Source organism: Mus musculus, chromosome 11 (genome assembly GCF_000001635.26).
Source record: "Mus musculus strain C57BL/6J chromosome 11, GRCm38.p6 C57BL/6J".
Classification (NCBI taxonomy): Eukaryota; Metazoa; Chordata; class Mammalia; order Rodentia; family Muridae; genus Mus; species Mus musculus.
Window position 1 is genome coordinate 65,053,065 of NC_000077.6, and position 21,612 is coordinate 65,074,676.

The following is a 21,612-nucleotide window of genomic DNA, read 5'->3' on the forward strand; positions in this document are numbered from 1 at the left end:
TATCCCGGGAAAGAAGAGCAAGGGGGACAGGTACCCGGCAAATCTCCACTCTGTTGGCAGCCTCCTCCATCTCCTCCCTGAGGGCATCGGCTTTGGCACCCGCAGGCTGAAGGCTGCTGGAAAGCCCTGAAGACTTGGAAGTCTGCTGCCACCTGACAGAAAACAAGAGAGAAAAAAGGATACACATGAGACAGGTGGAGCTCAGGTGGAGCCCAGGTGGAGCCCAGGTGGAGCCCAGGTGGAGCCCAGGTGGAGCCCAGGTGGAGCCCAGGTGATATGGCCGAATGCTGAAGAAATACCTGGCCAGTTGTTAGCCAGGATTGGCCAGGAAACACCAGTGCCACACTCGGTGAGAGGCTCACCTTTCCACAGCGGAAATGAGTGAAGCTGAGGATGAGGCGACCCTACCCACAGGACCAACATCCCACAGTTTGCCACTGTGTCCTCTATGACCTTCCACACACTAAAGCCAAATGACAGTCACCAGAGCTGTCCTCTTTTCGCTGACAAATGACAATTGTTGACATTTATGGAGCAATGCATGAGCTGCTGATATAAGAACAGGATGCAGGATGGTTAAACCAAACTAACTAACATACCCAGCATCTCACTCAGACTTCGTTACAAGATATTTGAAACTTAATCAGGCCCACCACAGTGAACTGCAACGCAGCCCATATTTTGACTAGCACTGCCTTTTTCAGTTTGGTCACTACCATTCATTTAAGTTCCTCACAGGCTCCTCGGTTTGAATGCACCTAACTGGCTGAAGCCAATAATGGGTGTGAGGCTAAAAGGAAGAAAGACTGATGGGATTAAAGGAAACACTGACAGACCTAAAAGCCAATTCGAAGGTTAAAAAAAAACTCCACACTGGGAAAACTGCAATAGCATCAGGCCCACATTTTGCAGCCACATATTAATTCTGTAAAGACACATCGGGGCAGGGAGAGCCCTGGCCGCATGAGGAAGACACTCAGGAAACATAGAAGGGAAAATAAATGTTAACCCTTGTGTCTCGTTGCTGGAGTTGACATCAGGGAAAGACAGAAAGGACAGAATGGTCTCGCAAGAAGAAAGGGCTCTCTGCAGGGTTCCTCTTCTGGGGAGGCAGAGATCTCACCCACTCACAGGGACCAGCAGGCAGGAGAAAGGACAGGACAGTCCATTATTGTAACTTGCTTGCTGGATCTTTTATGTTCACCTGGAGAGCTATTTCTAGCCCGTGAGGAGCACAGTGGGGCAGTCAGAATGACAGATGGCTGCTAAGTCTGACTTCAGTCTGAGAAAGCAGGAAGATGAGGGGTTGGGGAAATGGGTGGGAAGATGCCTTGTCTGAGACGGACTGCTGGAGCTCACGTAGGGATGTGGTCACGGGCTGCCAGGTGTTTCGACTGACAAGAGAATTGAGAAATCTTCCTGGGAAGTTCCCTGATGGAAATGTGACCAAGATGAGAGGTTTTCTTTTAAATACAATATAAGTACAGGCCAAACAAGGGCCTTCCCCCAGCCCCCAGATCATGTACAGCCTGGCAATTGAGGGGTCCAAATACCAGGACAACAACTTCCCCTGCCCCAGAATTAAGTGAAAAATCTAATGAACAGATAGCTAACTGGTAGTTCTGCTGGGTTGTTGTTCTTATCTGTAGGACAAACATAAGAATGTGGGGGTATAGGATTCAAGGGGGCATTAATAGCAGAAAGTGACAAAATGAAGGTATCTCAGCCTGTCAGAATGCAACAAGGAAAACCATTGTACAAAGGCTCTCAGATGCTGGGCTGGTTACATTCTACCAGGAGGACCCAAGCCCTGAGCACTACACTGATTCCAAGATAATCATTTAGAGAAATTTGAAAAGCGATTGCTCTAAGCTGAAACAGTAAGAGAAGCTAGCAGGAATCCCCGATGACTCTTCCTATAGAGATGCGCTCTACATAAAAGACCCATTTGTGGACTGACAGCAACTATCCAGAGTCAGCTATTGTAAGTAAAGGCATTAGAGTACTGAGGGACTTGGGTCATACAAAACATGGGAAAACATAGCTGTAAGTTATATGAGATAACAAATACACATCCATGTTGATTATAGGATCAAGAGAGAGCCACCACCTGACCAAGCTACCTAAGAACCAGCCAATAGATGCTTTAAAATGTGTGTATAGGTGAGGCGGGGGTTGGGGGCCTGGGGGGGGGGGGACCTTAAGGGCTGCAGTTCAGATCTCAATGCTCACACCAGTTTTCTGTCAGTATATTTAGATCTATTTCATTGACTTGCAGCAAACAGAACAGAATTACTTTAACACTGACAAATGCCATGTGTTTGATTCAATCCTCATTAAAGGTTGAATAAGTAAGATGGATCTGACAGATTCACTAGTGTAGTACTAAAATTCAAAGACCTAGTCATGGAAGTATTGACCAAGATGTGCTGAGTGAGGATAGATAAAAATGACTTTAAGGGGGCTCCGCGCAGAAGCACTGGGGTATATAGTACACGGGCAGCAGCCAGGAGGGAAGAATGCCTTCACGGCCAGACGCAGCTCGTCACCCATGTTAGGACCCACCAAATGTGGCTGAATGGGGAAAGAGTGTGGAGGTGGGGGGATGCTGAGAACCAGCCACCTCAGGAATGTAATTTGTGATTCCTGCTATTCACTATCACTCCGGAAGTCAGTGTGAATTTCATGGCTGTATCCTGACAGCTGTTCCTCGCTGACTAAGTGTGCAGCTTGAAGGGAGATGGCAGGAAGCAGTGGTTGGCTGGTTGCTTGATGTGGCTGTCAGCAAAGTCCTACAAGGCAGATAAGCCCAGACTGCATGCAGCCACTCAGCCTCAAGGGACAAGAGCAAGAACCTTTACTGAGGATGTCCATGTCACCCTAAAGACCGTCACTGAACTGACTGGAGCGTCAGTATCACGGGGGTTTGGGTCAGTCCTCTCATCAGTTACTAAACCAGACTCATGAAGAAAAGCCAGCGGAGAGCACGAGGGGCCTGAGCTACCTACAGTAATCTGCCAAGCGACTTTCTAAGAAGTGATTCATCCAAGGCCATGGGTCTACAAAAGAGCATGCCTGGATCTTGTTTCCTGATTTGTGAACCCTACTGGCAGGCTCTTAATCCTAAATCCCTCTGCCCAAGAGCTTTCTGGTTTTGCTTGTTTCATAAAAGTAAAATGAGAAAAAGTGATTCAGACTGAATTACAAAGGACTTACGGAATAAACAGTTCCTTCTAGACCAGTGTGTGTGAACTTTTGCTCATTTAACTTAGGTTTGTGTGTGCACATGCACACGCGCGCACACACACACACACACACACACACATACACACACACACACACACACACACACACACACAGAGAACACTGTAAGGATAAAAGGCAGTATGTACCATGTCCACCTGTAATAGCCACAGTCAACATCAGGGCCTCTGGCACTGATCTCCTGAAACTACAGGAAGTTTGTAGTGTGAGTAGCAGGTACAGAATGGCCTTGGAGTTGCTTCACAGAAGGGCTATCATAGGGACTCTCCCTTTACACCATCCACTTTAGTAGTGGACACATGTCCAGAATGAGAAATGCACACATCTCCTTGATGCACACATAATGTATCTCTGTTCTGCCTCTTGGTTCTCATGCCCACTCTTCCCTAGGTCAGGCACCTTCTTCCTGCACCCCAAAATTACACCACCCTAGGCCCTGTGCACCATCCCTTCTGCTTAGACAGTTTCCCCCACATCTTTGCACCGTTGCCTCCTTCTGGTTGTATAGATTCTGACCAACCATCTATTCAAAAAAGCACTCTTCTGTTTCCCCATCTGATGCTGGTGCCTCTTCCTCTACTGTTCCTTTCCAAAAATAGCCAGTGTGATCTTCTTCTTCAATAGATGGCTGCCTAAAATTGTCCTCCTGCCCAAGGTCTGCCTTCAGATTCAACTGTAGCCTCCAGATGGGCAGGGAACCCACGTTTCTGGTGTCTGCTGTTACCTCCAGTGCCTGGTACACAGGAGGTAGTAAGAGAAACTTAACAGATGAGATCTACCCCCATGCACACACACAAACCTGCTCCCACCCCCAAATATCACGGTCCCGTCAGCGAGGCTGCAAAGGAAGGGAAGAGACTCTACCTGGTCTCTTCAGAGGGAGGAGGGAGGAGGGAGGAGGGAGGAGGGAGGAGGGAGGAGGGAGGAGGGAGGAGGGAGGAGGGAGGAGGGAGAGGGAGGACTCTTACCTGGTCCGGGAAGAGTCCATGTCAAGCACCAGCTTGGCTAAATGTTTCCTCTGCTTTTGAATATTTGGAATTTCCACCTGTAGTTCCAGAAGAGAGGAGACACACAGTCAAACCCAAGGTCAAGGTTAATATCGGAAGAGCTAGGCTCTCAGAGAATGCTGGAAGAATTACTGGCAGTCACCTGAATGTTTGCTGCAAGTCTCCCGGTCCTTGTTTTCAGAGTAAAACCTTTTCCCCTTCGCCACTGTCTTGAATCCAGTCATCCACAAGTAGCAATTATGTTTCATGTTTACAATCTAATGTCAAGCTCCTGGATTTATCATCTAGTATAGCTACTGCTTTCCTCCCTCCCTCGCCACTGTGTGTGTGTGTGTGTGTGTGTGTGTGTGTGTGTGTGTGGTGTGAAAATCCACCTGAGAGTTGTCCCCCACATCTAAAGGACACAGTATAGTGTCCTCACCCCAAGCTGCCCACTGCATTTCTAGAACTAGTACTTATCCTGCATACATAGAACACTGTTCTCTTGACCAGTAGGAGATGAAATATTCAATTCCTTAAATCCCTAAGCTGTACCTGTTCTTTCTCCCCGGGACACCCAGCAGGCCCCTCATTACCTGGGGACATTTCTAGGTTCTGCGTATCTCTGCTTGCCCAGGGAAGCACTGCTCTTAGCCACACTCCTGCTCTTAGCCAAACCAGAAACAAACAAATAAGAAACAAAACAAAACAAAACAACAACAACAGAAACAGAGCCAATGGCTTCTGTGTCTACTTCCATAAGGGCCAAAAGCAGGAGTAAGGAAGGGCACACTACCATTTGAGTGCTAGCAGACCTAACTCAAGTGAACAGTTGAGCTCAGAGAAACTGTGGCCTTAGCAGACCCGCGATGCCAAGCATCTGCTGAGGGCTACCACTAGGACATACAGTTTATATTTATGGAAACAAAGGAGCCATGTTAGCATATTTATAGAAATAAAGCAAGGTTTCCCACAGTCAGCAGGGAATAACTCGGCCTCCGTGGAGTTCCTGCAAGGGCTTCTTCCATATTGGTTGTATGTGGATGCTCTTTTTATATTTCTCTTTCTAAAAATGACTTCCTTGAAGACTACAGTGCAGGGTTTTGATTTCGGGCCCAGCAAAAGTAGGGCAGGATGGGAAAATTAAAAAGGAAAATTGGCTATGAATTGCATGGAAATCATCTTGGGGCTCAGGCTTTTTTTTTTTTAACACTCGGGGGAAGCGTGGGGGTGGGGGGATGTGAGAGAACCCAGTGCTCCGTGAGGGAGAGGCTTTCTGCCCACTCAGCTGAGCTGGACTGAGGGATGCATGGAGAGGACAGCTCAACAGCAAGAAGCATCCCAAGCATGCACAGAGCTGGGGGGCAGGGCTGGGAGGCAGAGTGTGGTTCAAGTCTCAGCCAGGGGCCTGAGTTCCCTGCTGAGTCTTGTGTCTCCCCCACCTCACCCCAACACACACACTTTTGGGGTTGTTTCAGGCTTTGGCCAGAGCCTTATAAGGAGCAGGTGCCTCTCAGGAGTGTTCCCGCCAGGGGCAGATGGGAATAAGGTCAATGGTTAATTGATTCCATCCACAGTGTGTGATCCAAGGGCTTACAGCTGTTCTATGCTGAGCCGTCAAAGCACCGTGTCAATTTATTCTTCCATCTCCTTTAGGTTCATACCCAATTATTTATTTATACCTCTGTCTCAGAAAGAATACAGGAGAGACAAGGACATGCTGAAGGTGATCTAGAGATGAAACCAGATGTGGACTGGGCAACATTACAGAGCTTCTAAAACTTCTAGTCGTGTGAGATGACGTCAGTTTAAATTTAAATGGGCAGAAGACAACTAGGATTAAGTCTGAGTCTCCCGGGTTGCACTAATAACCACATTCGATGTGTGTCATGGCTGGAGAAGGCTAGGGGCTAGCTCACAGCACAGGGACAGACAGCTCCATCTCTCACACAGAGCAACTGTTAGGTTTTGTATGGCCAGTGAAATGCAACAGAGAGATCCACACTGAGAGGCCCATAAACCTCCGCGGTTTATCTCAGCGGATAAAGCTGCGTGAGATGGGAACTAGGGAAACTGCCACAAAGACGTTAAGATAGCTTTCTAATAAAATCGTTTAATTTAATATCCTGTATAATCCAGGAAGAAAAGGACACCAAGCAAAGAGACCTTAAGATGCTCTTACATCAGCTCCCCAGACTCCTATGGAGGAAGCTGCCATTCATGACACTAGTTGCTAAAGACTGGAGATGGGCAGGGAACGGGGCGTTGGGAGGGGCCGGGGTGATGGGTGTGAGTCTGCCTGGCTTTGTATGCTTATCCATTCGAAGGTGAACAGAGAAGACAGTGGGGGAGGGAAAGAAGCTGAAAGCTCCACCGTCCTTGGAAATCTTGATCATGGTGTGGTCATGATGCATCCTGACGGAAGACAAGGTCAGCGGCTGGCGAGAAGGAAGGAAACAGTGGAGGGCTGGACATGAAAAGACTGTCACTGTCCCAGGCTCAGCCTCACCTCAGCGAGCAGGAACAGGGGCTCGATCACATCCCTCTCCACTTGCAGCTCAAAGTGGATCAGCTCCTGAGCTAGCTTGTCCTCCGTCTCTCCGCAGAGCTTCAGCATCTTCCTGCAAGCAAGGGGGGAAGGCATCCTGAATATCCTGGACCGCCACATCAGGCAGAGTCATGCTCCAAGTCAGTGTCAATAAGCTGGCTGGTTCCTATGGCTACCGGTGGCCAAGCTGCTCCCACTGACTCCATGTCTGAAGTTATCCCCTACTCCAAACACTGCTGAGGGACTGCCAGGGACAATGGGGATGCATGGGAACTATGAGAAATGGGGGGGAGGGAGGGGGAAACAGGATCACCCAAGCTCAATCCGCCAGCATTGGGATTCAATTGCTTCCTCTCTCGGTTGGGATTGCCGGAGAGAGCAGGTAAGATGGGTCCTCGAACACACCACACCTTCAAACATATACCTAAAACTCAATTCCACTAGGACCGTTCTCCTAAGCCACAAAAACTTACTTAGAACACAGTGAATATTTAGTGTGTATATGGAAAAAGCCAGAAAGTCACCCTACAGATTGCCCAAGACTGACCAAATAGTAGGCAACATAACAAAGAGAAAGTCCATTTTCTGAGAAAAGGGACTATTTCAAAGATGTTAGTTTCTCCCAAATGGCTGTCCTCTTTACACCGTACAATGTTCATTGAAACTCAGGTATGTTTTAAATATCAACAAAAGAATAAGAACACAATTTATTCTCAGCTTACAGAATGCCTTCTCTATTCTAACATGGTTTGTACATAATATGATGCTACCATTTGGCCAAAAATGTTTCCAGCATTGGTTTTATAGTCAGTTTATCTTGCATACATGGCTCTTTCCCCAGTGCGGGGACTGAACCCAGGGCTTACACACACCCAGCAAGAACACTACTAGTGAGCTTCCTCGGCTCTACTTGCTTTTCACACGCATTGATTTTTAGGACTTGTTCATATTTGCTTATGGGAAATTCATCACTTTGTTATGTGGAGTTCCTTTCTATGAACATGCCTACCTCCATGTTAAGCTTTTCCATGATCAAAAGATTTTGGCGACCACACACACACTGCTGTAGTATGTATGTATATATGTATGTATGCATAGCTCATATGTATGCATATACCATATATCATATATCACATCTGCATACATACACATTCATGCCCAGCCTCTTTTCTTATGTTTGAGGGTTTCCACTGCTCTGTGCCTCATGACTCTGAATATGGACATCTTGATTCCTATCAACTTGGTGAATCTGTATGCCATCTCTCTCAGGCTCTCCAAGACCCAGGGTCCATGGAATATCCCTCACGTCCTTGGCTACTTCTGAACTGGGATCTAGTTATTTGAATTTATTTGCAATTCTTTATATACTCATACATCTGGAGGGAAATGAAAAATGGGCTCTAATTCTCTACCTATCACTTACTGTAAGTGTCAACTTCCAGCTTGTGGTTTTAGTCTTGCACCTTTACACGGGTGCTTTCAACCTAGCTTTCTGGCACTTTCCTTCACACTCCTTCTGCTACTTCTTAACTTGTACAATGTTAAGCATTAGTTGTTGACCCCCTAACTATATAAACTAATAATTTGTATTCACATTTCCTCATTCTCTGTTTATTTACATTATTTATATCTTACTATATATTGTAGGCTACCTATTGTCATTCAAAAATCCAAACTTTAAAATTTTTATTATTTTATTATTTAAATTATTATTTTCTGTCTATGGGTGTTTCTCTTCTTCTGTTCATGATATACGTGCAGTGCCTATGGAGACCAGAAGAGGGCGTCAGAACTAGAATTACAGACAGTTGTAAACTGCCATGTAGATGCTGGGAATTAAGTTTGGATTCTCTCTGGGAGAATAGCCAGTGCTCTTAACCACTGAGTCACCTCTACAATCTCCCCAAATCGAAGCTTTTAAAATTTGGAGTCTTTGAAGCATTTTAAATATATATATATTAAAGACACCCCATAAAAGCTACGTAACTATTCTAAAACTATAAAAATCCCAAACTGTACAAACTAGTCTCAAGATTTAAGAGAAGGGCTTACTCCACCAGTACTGGAGTTAAGCTGCACAGTTATTGCATCCTGAGCACTGGGCTCTGCACTCAGGCTTGCTTGCTGTGTGCCTGACTGAGTCCCAAACACCGGCCACTCTTCCAACTGGCTCAGGGCACTAAACATTACTAGGTATGAGCCATGCCTTCTTGAGCTCACCCCTGCTGGACACGTGCCACCCTTGAGTTTATTCCCTTTGGTCCCTCAGACACAGCTGTCTCCCTAGAGTCTTCCTCCAGCATCTCTGGGCTTTGCCATGGCTCTGCCCGTGTTGTTCACCCTCCTCAGGAAGTGAAGGCATGTTTTAGGGCCACAGTTCTCAAATCCCTCTCGATGCTTCCACTGGCCAGGCCTTGGGTACAGCACTGAGCACTGGGCCTTGGGTACAGCACTGAGCAGTGTCTCCTTCTGTTGGGGAGGCTGTTTTAACTTGCTAGCTTCCTTTGCTGCTTTTGGTGGATCGGGAAGCATCGTGATTCTGGTTCTCTGTTAACAGTACAATGCTTAGTTCCAGAAGGTTGTGCAGCGTTCAGCCACTACTGTTCAGGATCCCAAACCCCGAGCTCTGATTAATGTTTTCCACTGCTGTAGGAGCTCAGCAGGCCCTTCCAGTTAGGAACTCCAGCCCTTCCATCTGGAAAATGTTTTTAGATTATTCTTTTTATTATCATTATAATTTCTTCCTCTCTTTCTTAAACCCCCTGCCATTGAAGCATGACTTCTGGAACCGCTTCCTAATTCTCCAAGTTTGTCTATGCCACATCTTTGTCTTCATGCTCCATTTTCTGGATCATTTCCCCCAAATCATCTTGGGCTGAGAATTTTGCATCTGCAGTCATTTGTTTTCATTTCTTCCAATTTGCTTTTGATTTCTGAATGTTCCTGCCTCGTAAACGTCACATACCAATACCTTTTTGATTTCATGGCTGCACCGCCTGCCCAATCATTTGAAAATATACCCAGCGGCTCACCTAAAACCTTCCCAATGCCAGTTCTTTCAAATCCTATTTCTCTCCTGGATTGATTGAGGTTAGGCTTTCTTCAGATGCATTAGGAAAGCGTGAGTCTGCTTCTGTTTAAGGGTGGGGATGGCAAGCTTGGAGCATGAGAGGGGGTTGAGGCACAGGTGAGAAACATCAGCTGAATGGTCAGGGTGAGCCATGGGCACTCCCTGCTTCTAACGACCTCACAGCCTTAGGTCCTTCCGTGGAACCTCGCAGGTTCTCCAGGAAAGACACTTCTTTCTACTACTTTCTTTCCAGGAGGAGAAAAACCTGGAGCCATGGGGCTGAAAGAGTGTCACATCTGTTATGCCCAGGAACCCCAGACCTTCCTCTTTAGTGGCTGGTACTGCTGTACCTTGCTGTTCGATATTTCAAAAGTGTTTCTGTTCATCCGCCATGGGGAGCTGTGCTGTTGGGGGTGGATGAGGAGAGAGATCTCCTGCAGATGTGAACAGTGCAAGCGTCGGATTCCTTGGATATCTGCATGCTTGAAATCCTCATTCATTATTTTAATAACCTGTTCCACCTCAAAGACCCATGACTGCAGAGCCCCTGATGCTGTCATTCTGAGCATGAGAGAATTCCTTGCAGTATATTCTATCAGATCTTGGTGCATCGAATGCTGCTGTGTGTGCATGAGACTGGGGGTGTTGTACTCAGTTGTGTCCAATGAATTCCTTGTTTGATCCTGTTGTCTTTATAGAGCTGAGGCTCAAACCAGAGACTTCATGGATGGTAGGCGGACATGCCACATTGAGCCATATCCAGCCTGGTCCCCGTTATCCCTGTGGCTGAAAAAAAAAAAATCACAAAACCACGACACCTTTTTCTTTTCTCTAGCTACTGTTGTGAGTTTATATGGCTAAGGAAAACAAAAGTATCTGTATTCTAGTGCTAGTAGATTCTGGAAAGGAACAAGATCAACAGGTAGCCAGCCTGTCTTTCTATAAACTCTGTGGTGACACTGTGTTTCTGCCCAGGTGTACAAAGTTCATGTGTACGATGCTCTGTATTTTAAACAGTCTATTCCATTAGCATCTGTGATGACTGGGGACACAGGTAAACATCGCCGTGGTCTCTGTTCTCTTTTTTATTGCTTTGATGGACTACCTGACATGAAGCAACTTAACGGAGGACGACGTCCTCGGACTGTGGGTTGTCAAGCGTGCAGTCCACCGTGGTGGGATTGGCAGGCTGCTGAAAGCTCCCAGCAGAAGCAGCCCAGGGAGCAGCTGCTTGGTCATGCCTCAGCACAACCAGGAGACCAGACAAGAACGGGGCCGGCTATAACCCTCAAGGCCCAGGCAGGAGAGCGACTCTTCCTTTAGCTGGCCTCTACCTCTCAAAGGTTCACAAACCAGCAGCCACCAGCTGGGGACCAACTATTCAAACACATGAGCCTGTGTGGGACGGTTCCCATCCGAACCACAGCGCTATTTCTTATCTACCCTGTCTCCGCTGTGGGCAGGGTTTGCTTTCAGTTTCCTCTGTTCCTTTGACCTTCTATTGGTCTCTCTTTTTCTTTTTCTTCTAGTTTGGAAGATATACATGACCATTCTATCCCTGTCCAGGTGTGCACTGGTAATTTTTTTTCAAGGTTGCCCTTTGAAAGATATCATAGATAGCTTATGGTCTTAAAACTCACTAGGTAGCTCGGACTGCCTTCTAACTTGTATCAATCCTCCTGCCTCAGCCTGTTGAGTGCTGAGATTACAGGTGTGAGCCACCACACCTGGTCTCCTACTCTCTTTGCTTACCTTACACACATGCACACACACACACTGAGTAAATTTAAAGGTAATATATCCTACCTTACTTTCAAATGCTTCAAGATCTGAAAACACTGCTCTCTCCCAGAGTCTCCTGTTGATACCATCTAATGTTTCAGTTTAACCAGGCTTAAACCCACCAAATTTATCAATCTTACACTGTTGACTTTTTTTTAACTTAATGACTGTATTTTATTTGCACGGAAGGACAGGAGAGTAAGCCACCTGAATCATGGCCCCTTTGGCATAGGATTATTTGGAGGTGACGGTGAATAGGAAAAGACAACAACAACAAAATTGTGGTCTTTCTCCTACCTCCCCTAAACGCAAGAAATAGGTTTACAAACATGCCCCTCCTCACTTCTATCTGGAAGAACAGATATTAATCACCAGGTACCTCCAGATCCCGAGACAGAGTCACAGGAACCCACGTTGTAATTTTTGCCAGCTCGTCCTGCCTTCTGTCACCTCCCCACAGCTTCCCTTCCCACAATCTGCCACTTAAGAAACTCCTCTCCCTTTGTCTCCTCATTGCTACTCTTTTGTCAAAATGCTGTACAAGCCCACGTTCCCCCCACCACCACCCCCACCGCCCCGTTACTCATCGCCTAACTACCCCGTGTGCATGCCTTACACATGTTGGGAGTCCTGGCGAGCTCTCAGGTGTTAATCTGATCTGCAGGGCCCTGGCCCAGGTGCCTAGGAAGGCGAGAGGGAAAACGAACGTCTTCCTCCTGGACAGCACAGTAACTTCAAGTTCTTCTGGGTTCCACTCACCGCATGGCTTCCCTCTGAATACAGTCCACTCCGTGAAACTTCAGTCCACTTGATATGCAAACTTTACCTTCAAATTCACGCTGCAAGGCCTAATTCGAAGCCTGAAAATCCTGTATTTTCCCTTTATTCTTCGATAATGACTTCGTTTAGCATAAACGGCGTCCAGTTTTCTTGAATTCCTACTCCGTACCGGAACACATCCCTGACCACTCCCTGACATTTATTTAGCTCACGAATGTTATCAGCTTAAGGCTGTTAGAGGCAATCACCTTTATCCTCTGGCTGACTTTAAATGGCGATTATCTTCCTGTAGATCACAGAACTTTTCACACTCCTTTATTTAAGAGACATGTTTGCCTTCATACCCACAGCTCAAAATCTTCAGCTCCAAACTTCCCCTTCTCCACTTTCTACCTCAGTATTCTGGCTAGATAGGTGGCTCAGCTGCGCAGTGCCCAGTGCCCCTGGTAACAGGGCTCTCGCTTCCCCGACTTCTGCCTCACTGTGTTGTTTCCAAGATCATCCACTCTCCCTCGTGTATAAAGTCTACTCTAGCTCACCAAAGTTTTATCAGCTGCTTGCTTTCAGTTTTAAAGAGTTCAGGTTTTGGTTTTTGTTGATTCTGCTCTGCCCACGTGATTCAGTTTCCTTTGTCAAGGACTTTGTTTTTGATTCGTTACACTGAATCACTCCAGTTTATTATTTTGCACTTTCTTAAGAGTTGTTCTGTGATTCTTGCCTCCTATGGTGCTGAACTGGCTGCTGAGGGGTGGACACTGACGATTTCTCAACTCCAATGAGCTTGTCTTGTCTTGCTGCCAACAACATACCTTCAAGACATGTAATGTCGGTCATCCATCGGCTTCTACGCGAGCCCGGGGATCTCACTGTCCTTCGCCAGACTTCCCTTCGTGGCACAAACAACAGCACCTTGGCTAGGGGTTTTGATTTGTCCTGGCAACAACTCCCTCCGCACCCAGAACTCGATTGCTCTGGAGAAAGGATCCCTATGAGCTCAGCAGCCCAAGACCAAGCTCCCAACCCGAAGATTTAGTTGCTCAAGAGGGACAAAGGGCAGGGAATAAGAGTCAGAGGAGGCAGGAGATAGAGGACGAGGGAGAAGGGGAGGGAAGAATGGAGAGGACATAGGGATATTGTCCCGGAGGACAAGGATTGGCTCTAGATACAGAAGAGACAGATGCGGCCTATAGGAAAATAGTGGTTTATAAAGGTAAAGGGGAAAACTTGTAAAGAATGAGGTGTCTAATTCTAATGGGGCTTGTTAATTAGGTTAATTAAGTTAATTAGCCAAAGGGGGCTTCTCATTGCTAGACTTCAGTACTCTGATAGCTGGACCTTGGTGGTCAATCACCAAAGGAGGACGTGGGCAAAGAAGGGAATAGATGTTCTTGGCTAGCTTGAGGAATGTAAGCTAATGGGTTTTAGCAAAGCGGACGGAGTGAGGAGTAGGGCGAGGCCTGCCAGAGCCATGTTTGTGAGCTGACTAGAGTCCCTTCACCTGGGGCTCCAGGAGGCGTCCTAGACCCTGACTGCAGATGGGAACTCCTCTAGACTTAGTACAAGCACACACATGGGGTCACCTTACCCAAGAAGCGTGTCATCGCCCAGGATCGCGGACCCCTCCACCAAGCACTGCGCCAGAGTCGTCAGAGGCAACTTTTTCTGGAAAGGAAAGAAATGGCCCACTGAAAATCTTCCACCCGCATCCTCTGAAGCAACAAAGCCAAATACTGGGAAAGATAGTTTACTAATATAACTGTGGAATAAGCTAACTTCAGAACATGTTTAATCTTGAAGTGCTAATAAGGGCTAGACTTAAGAGATAACACAAATTGGAAGCGTAGTAAACAATGTATTGCTTTAGTGAACGAGCCCATCCCTACATTTTAAAGGTGAAGTGGGATAACAAAAAGGGAGAAACAGACTATTTCAAAACCATGCCAATGGAGGTTTGAGCAATGCAGCTCTTTCCTGCATAAGACTACCCACCCCATTCTATAAACAAGACAGCACATACTCAGCAGAGCAAAAGTGTTCACATAGGACTGCAGTGCACAGTAAAGGCCGGCGGGCTCATGCAAAGGCGCTCCAGCTCGTTAGTGACTCAGGAAACCCAGCCAGGCATCCAAACAAGGAGCCTCCCTCACCCACACTCACCTGGATTTAAGTAGAAGATGAACATTAGCTTAGCATGTGTAGAAGGGCATTCTTTTAATTTTGGTTGTGAGCCTAGCCTTTAATGGCTGAGCCATCTCTCCAGCCCTAGAAGAGCATTCTCACTGGAAATTTCAAACAGTCCTTCACTCTGGCAAAGTTCAGTAGCAGCTTAAAGACTAACAGAAGCTGCTGTTCCACTCCTGGGATGCCCAAAGGTCCCTAGGAGGTGTAAGCAAGTATCAGAGCAAACACACGATCCCCAGTGTGACCAGCAGCCTCCATGTGACAACCAGAAGATGGAAACAATTCAAGTATCCATGGGCTAAGAGAATGTTGCCTATCCTTGTAAAAGGCCATCTCTTGGCCTTCACCAGATGCCATGACGGTGCCTCAATTCTTGTGCACCCTTCTACTAAAAGTCTAACCATAGCTCATCTCACTCTTGCATGTGTGTTCATTTTTACTCTCTATTTTCCTTACAAACGTCAGTATACACTTTGATATAGGTTCATGTGTATAAAAAGTTTGTCCCAGCTGGTGGTACTGTTCTGGAATACAATGGAACCTGTCTTGGTCATGGAATGGTGGAATGGTGAACGTTACAGTCCAGCAGGGATACACATTTGATAGTTACATGTCAGCCGCAGTTCCAGCCTGAGCTCTCTGCTTTCTGATCCTCTGACATGTGAGCAAGTCACAGCACAAGCCCTGATGCCAGCCAAGTCTTCTCCCCATGATGGATCCTGAAACCCTGAGCCACAATGATCCTCCCTCCTTCTGTGAGCAACACATCACTCCTGTCTCTGGGTCTTGTCCTCCTGGGTATGTAGAGATTATTTTTCACATCGTTTCCTATTATTACATCTAGAAAATGGAGATGGAAAAGACAAGGAGGTGAATCTGAGGGCTTGGATTCCAAGGTCAGGAAGCGGGTGGGACGGGTAACAAAAAGAAAAGTGATGTTTTTATTTATGTGGATGGGTTAGGAATCAAGAAACCAGAAGGAAGACATTAGGGGCAAAGAAAGAAGTAAAGGAGGTGGTGCCTTCACGGCAAGGAAGATGGGACAGCCCACCATCAAAGGCAGCAGATAGGATGGAGGCTAAGGGGCTGTATCCCCAACAAGCTACAACTCACTTCTACTTCTAAAGGAATTCCCTGAGGCCAGGGTAAGGGATCTACACCAATAGGTTCCGTAGCCACCTTATAGCTAACAACTGCCCATCACCCAGGCCTTATCTGCTTTCTCCCATCCTCTGCCAAACTCCTCTTCATATGAAAGGACACATCCCCTCTGCTAAACACATCCCCTCTGCTAAAAACATCCCCACTGTTGCCATGGATCCCTGCTGATCCTGATCCTTGTTGAATGAACGAATTCTGTAGCAGGCTTCAAGCTAGCCTGTGGTTTTCCGGGTTGAAGATAAGCTCTTAGAATTAACTTGTCACCCGCTCTAGAGTTCAGGCAAAAACTCAAGAATAAGACAAGAAAAGACAGAGTGTCCCCAGGTTTAGATGCATCCGCCTGTCATATCTGAAATGACTGTTCTTTCTAAAATTATCCTGGGCTTAAGAGGCATGGATTGTAAGATGACTCAGGCATAAAATCTCCCATACTCTGTTCCCCACACATATCTGTATTTGTGTTCTCTCATGTGACTCTGAAAACTACTTCCCACTTTCCTCTAATTCTCAGTCCTAGAAATCAGTGTGTGTGATTTAGGCTCCGAAAGGCCAAGGCTTCTTCTTGCTCAGACCAGACTAGGTTTCTGTGGGCACCTGAGGCTAGCCCAGGGCCTTGCTAACAGCCACAGGTTGAAACTCCTTAGTACTTGCACAAATTAAGCACAGTACAGTCATTTACAAGTACTATCTCATTAAACTCACAAATGTCACCACATGGTAAAAAATCACCGCTATCACCACTTTCAAAATGAACCAGCTAAGGCTTATGAAGCCATTCACTCCCTCAAGGTTCTGCAGGCAACACGAAGCAGCAGCTTCACTTCGCTGGAGACCCCAGGCTGGACCTCAGAGCCCTCTCACGAAATTGCCTGTTGTTTTAAATTGGTGGGCCAGTGTGTCAGGCAGATCCTGTGCCTCAAATACTCATGGACTGTCTGTTCCTGACATTGGTCTATTTTTATCACCGCCTACCATGTGGCGGGCCCTGTTTTAGGCACTGAGAACACAGCTGGTGAAGAGCAAACCCCTGTTCCCATGGAGCTTGGTTACAAGTGACAGAGACCAGTGATCATGGTGCTTCAGGCACTGTGAAGAAAACAAGGTGGGGTGATGAGCCATGGGAGAGGAAGGAGATGATGCCCTGGGTGCATCTTTGATGATAAGATGGAGCCTGAGAAGAGCAATGAATAAAAGTCACTGGCCTGAAATGCTCAGAAAGAACTGCACACAGGGGTCAGAGCAAATCCAAAGGCTCTGAGGGAAGGCGGTGCTCTGAATATTAGTGCAGTCCGAGAAGGATAACAGAACGACGGGAGCAAACGCTGAGCTCAAAATCACAGAGGAAAGGCTCAGTGAGGAGTCCAGACTCCTCTGCTCCACAGTGGATGGGAGTCCTTTGGTGGGACTCCACAGGGACAGTGGCCTCATCTGGTGCCCATACTAAATACCTGCGTGGGAGGCAGCCGACGATGAGATACGGAGAGAGAGAAGACTGATGAGAACCACCATCAGATGACAACCATAGGGACAGGGGCAGGGATGCAAGGCAAAGCAAAATGGAAATTCACAGAAGAGGCAGCAAAGCTTCTGGCCAGCTTGGCTGAGAGTTCACAGGGGAGGGGGTAGCATGCTTGGCTGGGGGTTCTGGAAAGGAAAGAATAACCTGTAATATCTGAGATGGAGGTTGGAGCCAGTGGGTAGACCTTCGCTAGATCCTCCTAAGAGAGCCTCCAGTGTTACAGGTCCTGGGTTCCTGACTCAAAGGCCATTAGTTTTCTCAGCTCCTAGTTTCCTCTGGGTGATCTCAGCTCCACAAAGTCAGTGGCCACTCAGGTCCCTCTTCTCTGGTACATTCAGGGCAGAGTCGGAATACCCTGCCAGCAGTATCTGTTCAGGATGCTGGCTTTTCCAGCTCCCTGTTCCTTGTGGCCTTACCGAGGTCATGCCCATATATGTTTAAGTGGCCTTCCCTTCTGCCACGCGCACAGCGGTGAGCAAATGGGATGCCATGACACCCGTAAGGCTGAGGTCTAGGTCCTAGCCCTGACCTATCGGGCGTAACTAATCCCCCGCAATCCTTACACCACCTCCCTCCTCTTTCTCTGAAGTCCACTTGCCCTCCACATGGTTTGTTTCTGAAGAATGTCTGACTCCTTCCTGGCCCTGCATCCTTCGGGTCTGACCATCTTGTCTATGTCTATCACAAGCCCACTTCCTACCATGAGATTCCTAGTGATCTGCTCAGTAGCACTAGGAAACAATCAATGTAATTGGTGACCATCATAGAACCTGCTTGTTTCTAACCTGGGCCTTCCAGGACAGAGGTCCATCCGAACATGCTTCTTGGCACATACACTACCCTATGTGACAGACATGGTACTCTCTAATACTTGTTAAACAAAGGAGGCAAACCATTTATTTTATTGTATGAGCTTCTCATAAGATATGCAGAGCTCAGACCCCTAACAACTGACAAGTTACCTGATTAAGGATGCAACATGGAAATGAGATACACATGCTTGCCCCTCTCCATCCTATACTGGGAACCCAGATAAATCAAGCAACCAAGAGTTGCTAATACTCTTCTCACCAACAAGGCAATAGAGACTTCCCATCTGCATGGGCAAGCAGCTATAGCTTTCAGGACCACAGTTAAGGCCTACCCAATTTCTGGACATAACATAGAATGCAGCCAGAATTTCCACATGCAAAGCAACCAATCCCAAGGCCCTGCTCCACTACTTGCCTTCACAAGCCCTCTCCTGACCATAATCCAAATATCCAGTCATGCCACTAGGAGGTGGTACCAATTCAGGAGTACAGCCCATCACCTCACAGCCTGAAGAAATTACTCAACCTAACCAGAAGCCTTCCACCTGCCTCCCTTCTTCCTCCCTCAGAAACCATGATAAAGGTTTTTGTTTACACCTCACTTCCTGACCACACACCCAGTACTGCCCTGTGTGTCCCCAGGAAGCCTGGCAGGGCCCCTTCTCCTGGGGGCTGAGTTACAAACCATTCTCCCCACACTCTTACCTTCAGACCTGTTGACTATGACCATACCTCAAAATGATCTAGAAATAAGCCAACCTCTGCTAAATGGAAGGAATTTGCAGAACTCCCAAACCAGCTAAAACTTCACACTTTAGATAATTCTGTCTTAGCCCAGGAAATACATTAGGGTCAGTTCACTGACAACTTTAAAGTCTAGCTTCAAACCTCCAGCAGTAACAGTGAAATTGGACTCTTCTGTTTTGTTTGTCAACAGGGTCTCCTGCAGCCCACCCAGACCTCAAACTTACTATGTAGCCAAGGCTCCCCTGGAGCTCACGATCCTTTGTCCACTTCCATTGTGTGGAAGTTACAGGTGTGTGACACCATGCTTGGCACTCACATGAAACTCGTGAAAAATATACTACACTTAGAATCATTTACTTTGCAGCAGAAGAAAGGCTGTGGGTCAAAGGTGACCTGAGCTCCAGGTCCCCACCAGGAACATCACCCTGCGTACCACGTTAGAGCATCTTTGATAAAGGGAGCTCATACCCGCAGGCACTTTGTAGGACTGCAAGGGTCAGCCTCCTAAAATCCCTGACCCATGCAAGATTCTCTCTAGATATTTTCCAGATCCAAGGAAGTTTTATTTATATCAGACATGAGGGATTCCTACAGAAAACAGAGTTTGAGTATACCCATTCTGAAATCCCCCCAAACCTTAAATGCTCTAAGATCTTAAATGCTCTAAGATCTGAAGTGTACTGAGCACTGGCTGTTTCCAGTCAGTAAGCATTCCATACCTGGCCACATGTGATAGCTTGCAGTGAAAACAGAAACACACCAACATATCAAATAACTTCATCCCCAGGCTATAGATGACACAAAGACAAATGAGTTTCATGTTTAGGTATGCCTCAGCTCCAGGATATACCATGAATGTTCACCGATACTCCATAATCCAAATATCTGAATGTTTCAAGTACTTGGACAGTAAAGAGAGAGAGAGAGCTAGCACAGTCCAGCTGGTGTCAGTTGGTGCAGGAGACAGAAGGAAGCGTGGGGCACATTCTCTCATTCTGTGACTCTCAACAGCCAAGGCTAAGACTGAGGCTCAGGGAGACCACTGCAAACAAGCCAGCACAACTCCAAAGGAAAACTAATCCAACAAACACCAACCACAGATGCAAACTCATGGAAAGAGAAATGGATGGAAGGCCATCTTCCTTAATCACTGCTCCAACTGCTGAGATAAAGTACTCTGACAAATGCAGCTTAAGGGAGGAGGGGCTTGTTTTGGCTCTCAGTTAAAGTCCACCACTGTGGGAAAATCAACATCAGAACCTTGAAGTAACTGGTCACATGGCATCCACAGTCAGGTACAGATAGCTATGAATGCTGCTGCTGCACTCATAGCCCATGATCTCACCTAGGGAATGGTGCCTCCCATAGTGGACAGGTCTTCCTATCTTAGTGCAATTAAGATAATGCCCACAAGCATGCCCAAGTCCATCTCCCAGATCATTCTAGATGTTGACAGTTAATACTAATTAATATCATCCTAGATTGCAAAACATCCATAGTAAAACCAAGACAGCACAGTCACTTAAGTGCTTGACTTGCAAACACAAGGTCCTGAGTTCAATTCCCAAAACCTGTTTTTTTTTTTGTTTTTTTTTAATTCTTCAGATATAAAGCAGATGTGGTAGCACATGTTTATAATCCCAGTGCTAGAGAGGCAGAGGCAGGCAAATCCCCAGAGTGTGATGGTCAGTCAAGCGTACTCTGCTTGGAGAGCTCCAAACCAAATATTCTTATCTCAGAGAGAGAAAGGGAGAGAGAGAAAGGGAGAGAAAGAGTTTCTAAGGAACAATATGTAAGGTACACTACCCCAATGTGAAGCCCTCCCCAAAGCACACATGCATATACATGCATAAAGTCTTACTTACACACATGCGCGCGCGCGCGCGCGCACACACACACACACACACACACACACGTAGAAGCATCTTTTGCACTTTGGTAGCACGGAAGGAGGTAGGAATGAAGAGGAAAGACTAGAAAGGCTTTCTACACCAATCACTGCTGAGTAAGCTCATTCAGCATGCCTGACGTTACTAAAATCAGTTAAAAGGAAAGCATCAGAGTAGTTTTTATCTCGCAGGCATTCTCTGATACCTCATTATAGTGGAAACAAAATACAAGGGTCTTTCTAGGTCCCTGGGAAACTCAGAACTTATGGTACATAGTTTGCTGTGGACCCTCAATACTACAGTAAAGATAATCTATGAATGAAGCTGAATCAAGAACAGGAGTCCATGGAGGGAAACACCCCTCAGAAGTAGAATGGTAAAGCATGGTCCTGACATCCCGCTGGCTGCCTGCTCCAGGACGGGGCCTCACCTTGGCTGGGGAGCAGAGGGAGGGTGATGCTTCAGGCAAAGGCTAGTGAGAAGAACGTCCACCACAGCAGCAATAAGCACCAAGGCTTGCTTGGCTGCCGTGCAGAGGAATGAGTAGCCTCAGCAAGTAACTGCCCTGGGGGTGGGATCCTGGGTGCCAGGACATAGAGTCTAAGCTGCCTGTGCTCTGCAGAGGGTACTTACTGATCGCTTGTCGGCCTCTGCTCCCTGCTGACCCTGCAGACATGCGGTGAGCTTCTTGTGTGTGCTGTGGGACACCTGCTTCACCAGCTCTAGGCGCTTCTCCACCTGCACAGACAGTGGGAGGCACAGAGAGACAGAGGTCAGGAGGTGACAGTGCTGTCCTGTTACCACAGAGGCAAGGATTTCTGGGAAGAAAAGGCCCCGTGTTGAGCAGCTGGAAGGAGGGTCACAGCCCTGGGG

The 21,612-nt window shown here is 46.9% G+C and overlaps 1 protein-coding gene across 8 annotated transcripts in view; it reads right to left on the reverse strand.

The window, feature by feature from the left end:
* Positions 1-21,612, reverse strand: part of Arhgap44 (Rho GTPase activating protein 44) — a 160,934-nt gene that overhangs the window by 51,026 nt on the left and 88,296 nt on the right. For 7 of the 8 annotated variants that reach the window (XM_006532873.4, XM_017314452.2, XM_006532871.4 and 4 more), the window contains exons 3-7: positions 21,373-21,477; positions 14,016-14,092; positions 6,760-6,871; positions 4,233-4,309; positions 35-152 (exon numbers count right to left, since the gene is read on the reverse strand). In XM_006532873.4, coding sequence (XP_006532936.1) covers positions 35-152; positions 4,233-4,309; positions 6,760-6,871; positions 14,016-14,092; positions 21,373-21,477 — 489 coding nt within the window. Of the gene's footprint in view, positions 1-34; positions 153-4,232; positions 4,310-6,759; positions 6,872-13,239; positions 13,451-14,015; positions 14,093-21,372; positions 21,478-21,612 lie in introns of those variants that run through there. The other variant, XM_006532874.4, reaches the window with a different exon arrangement.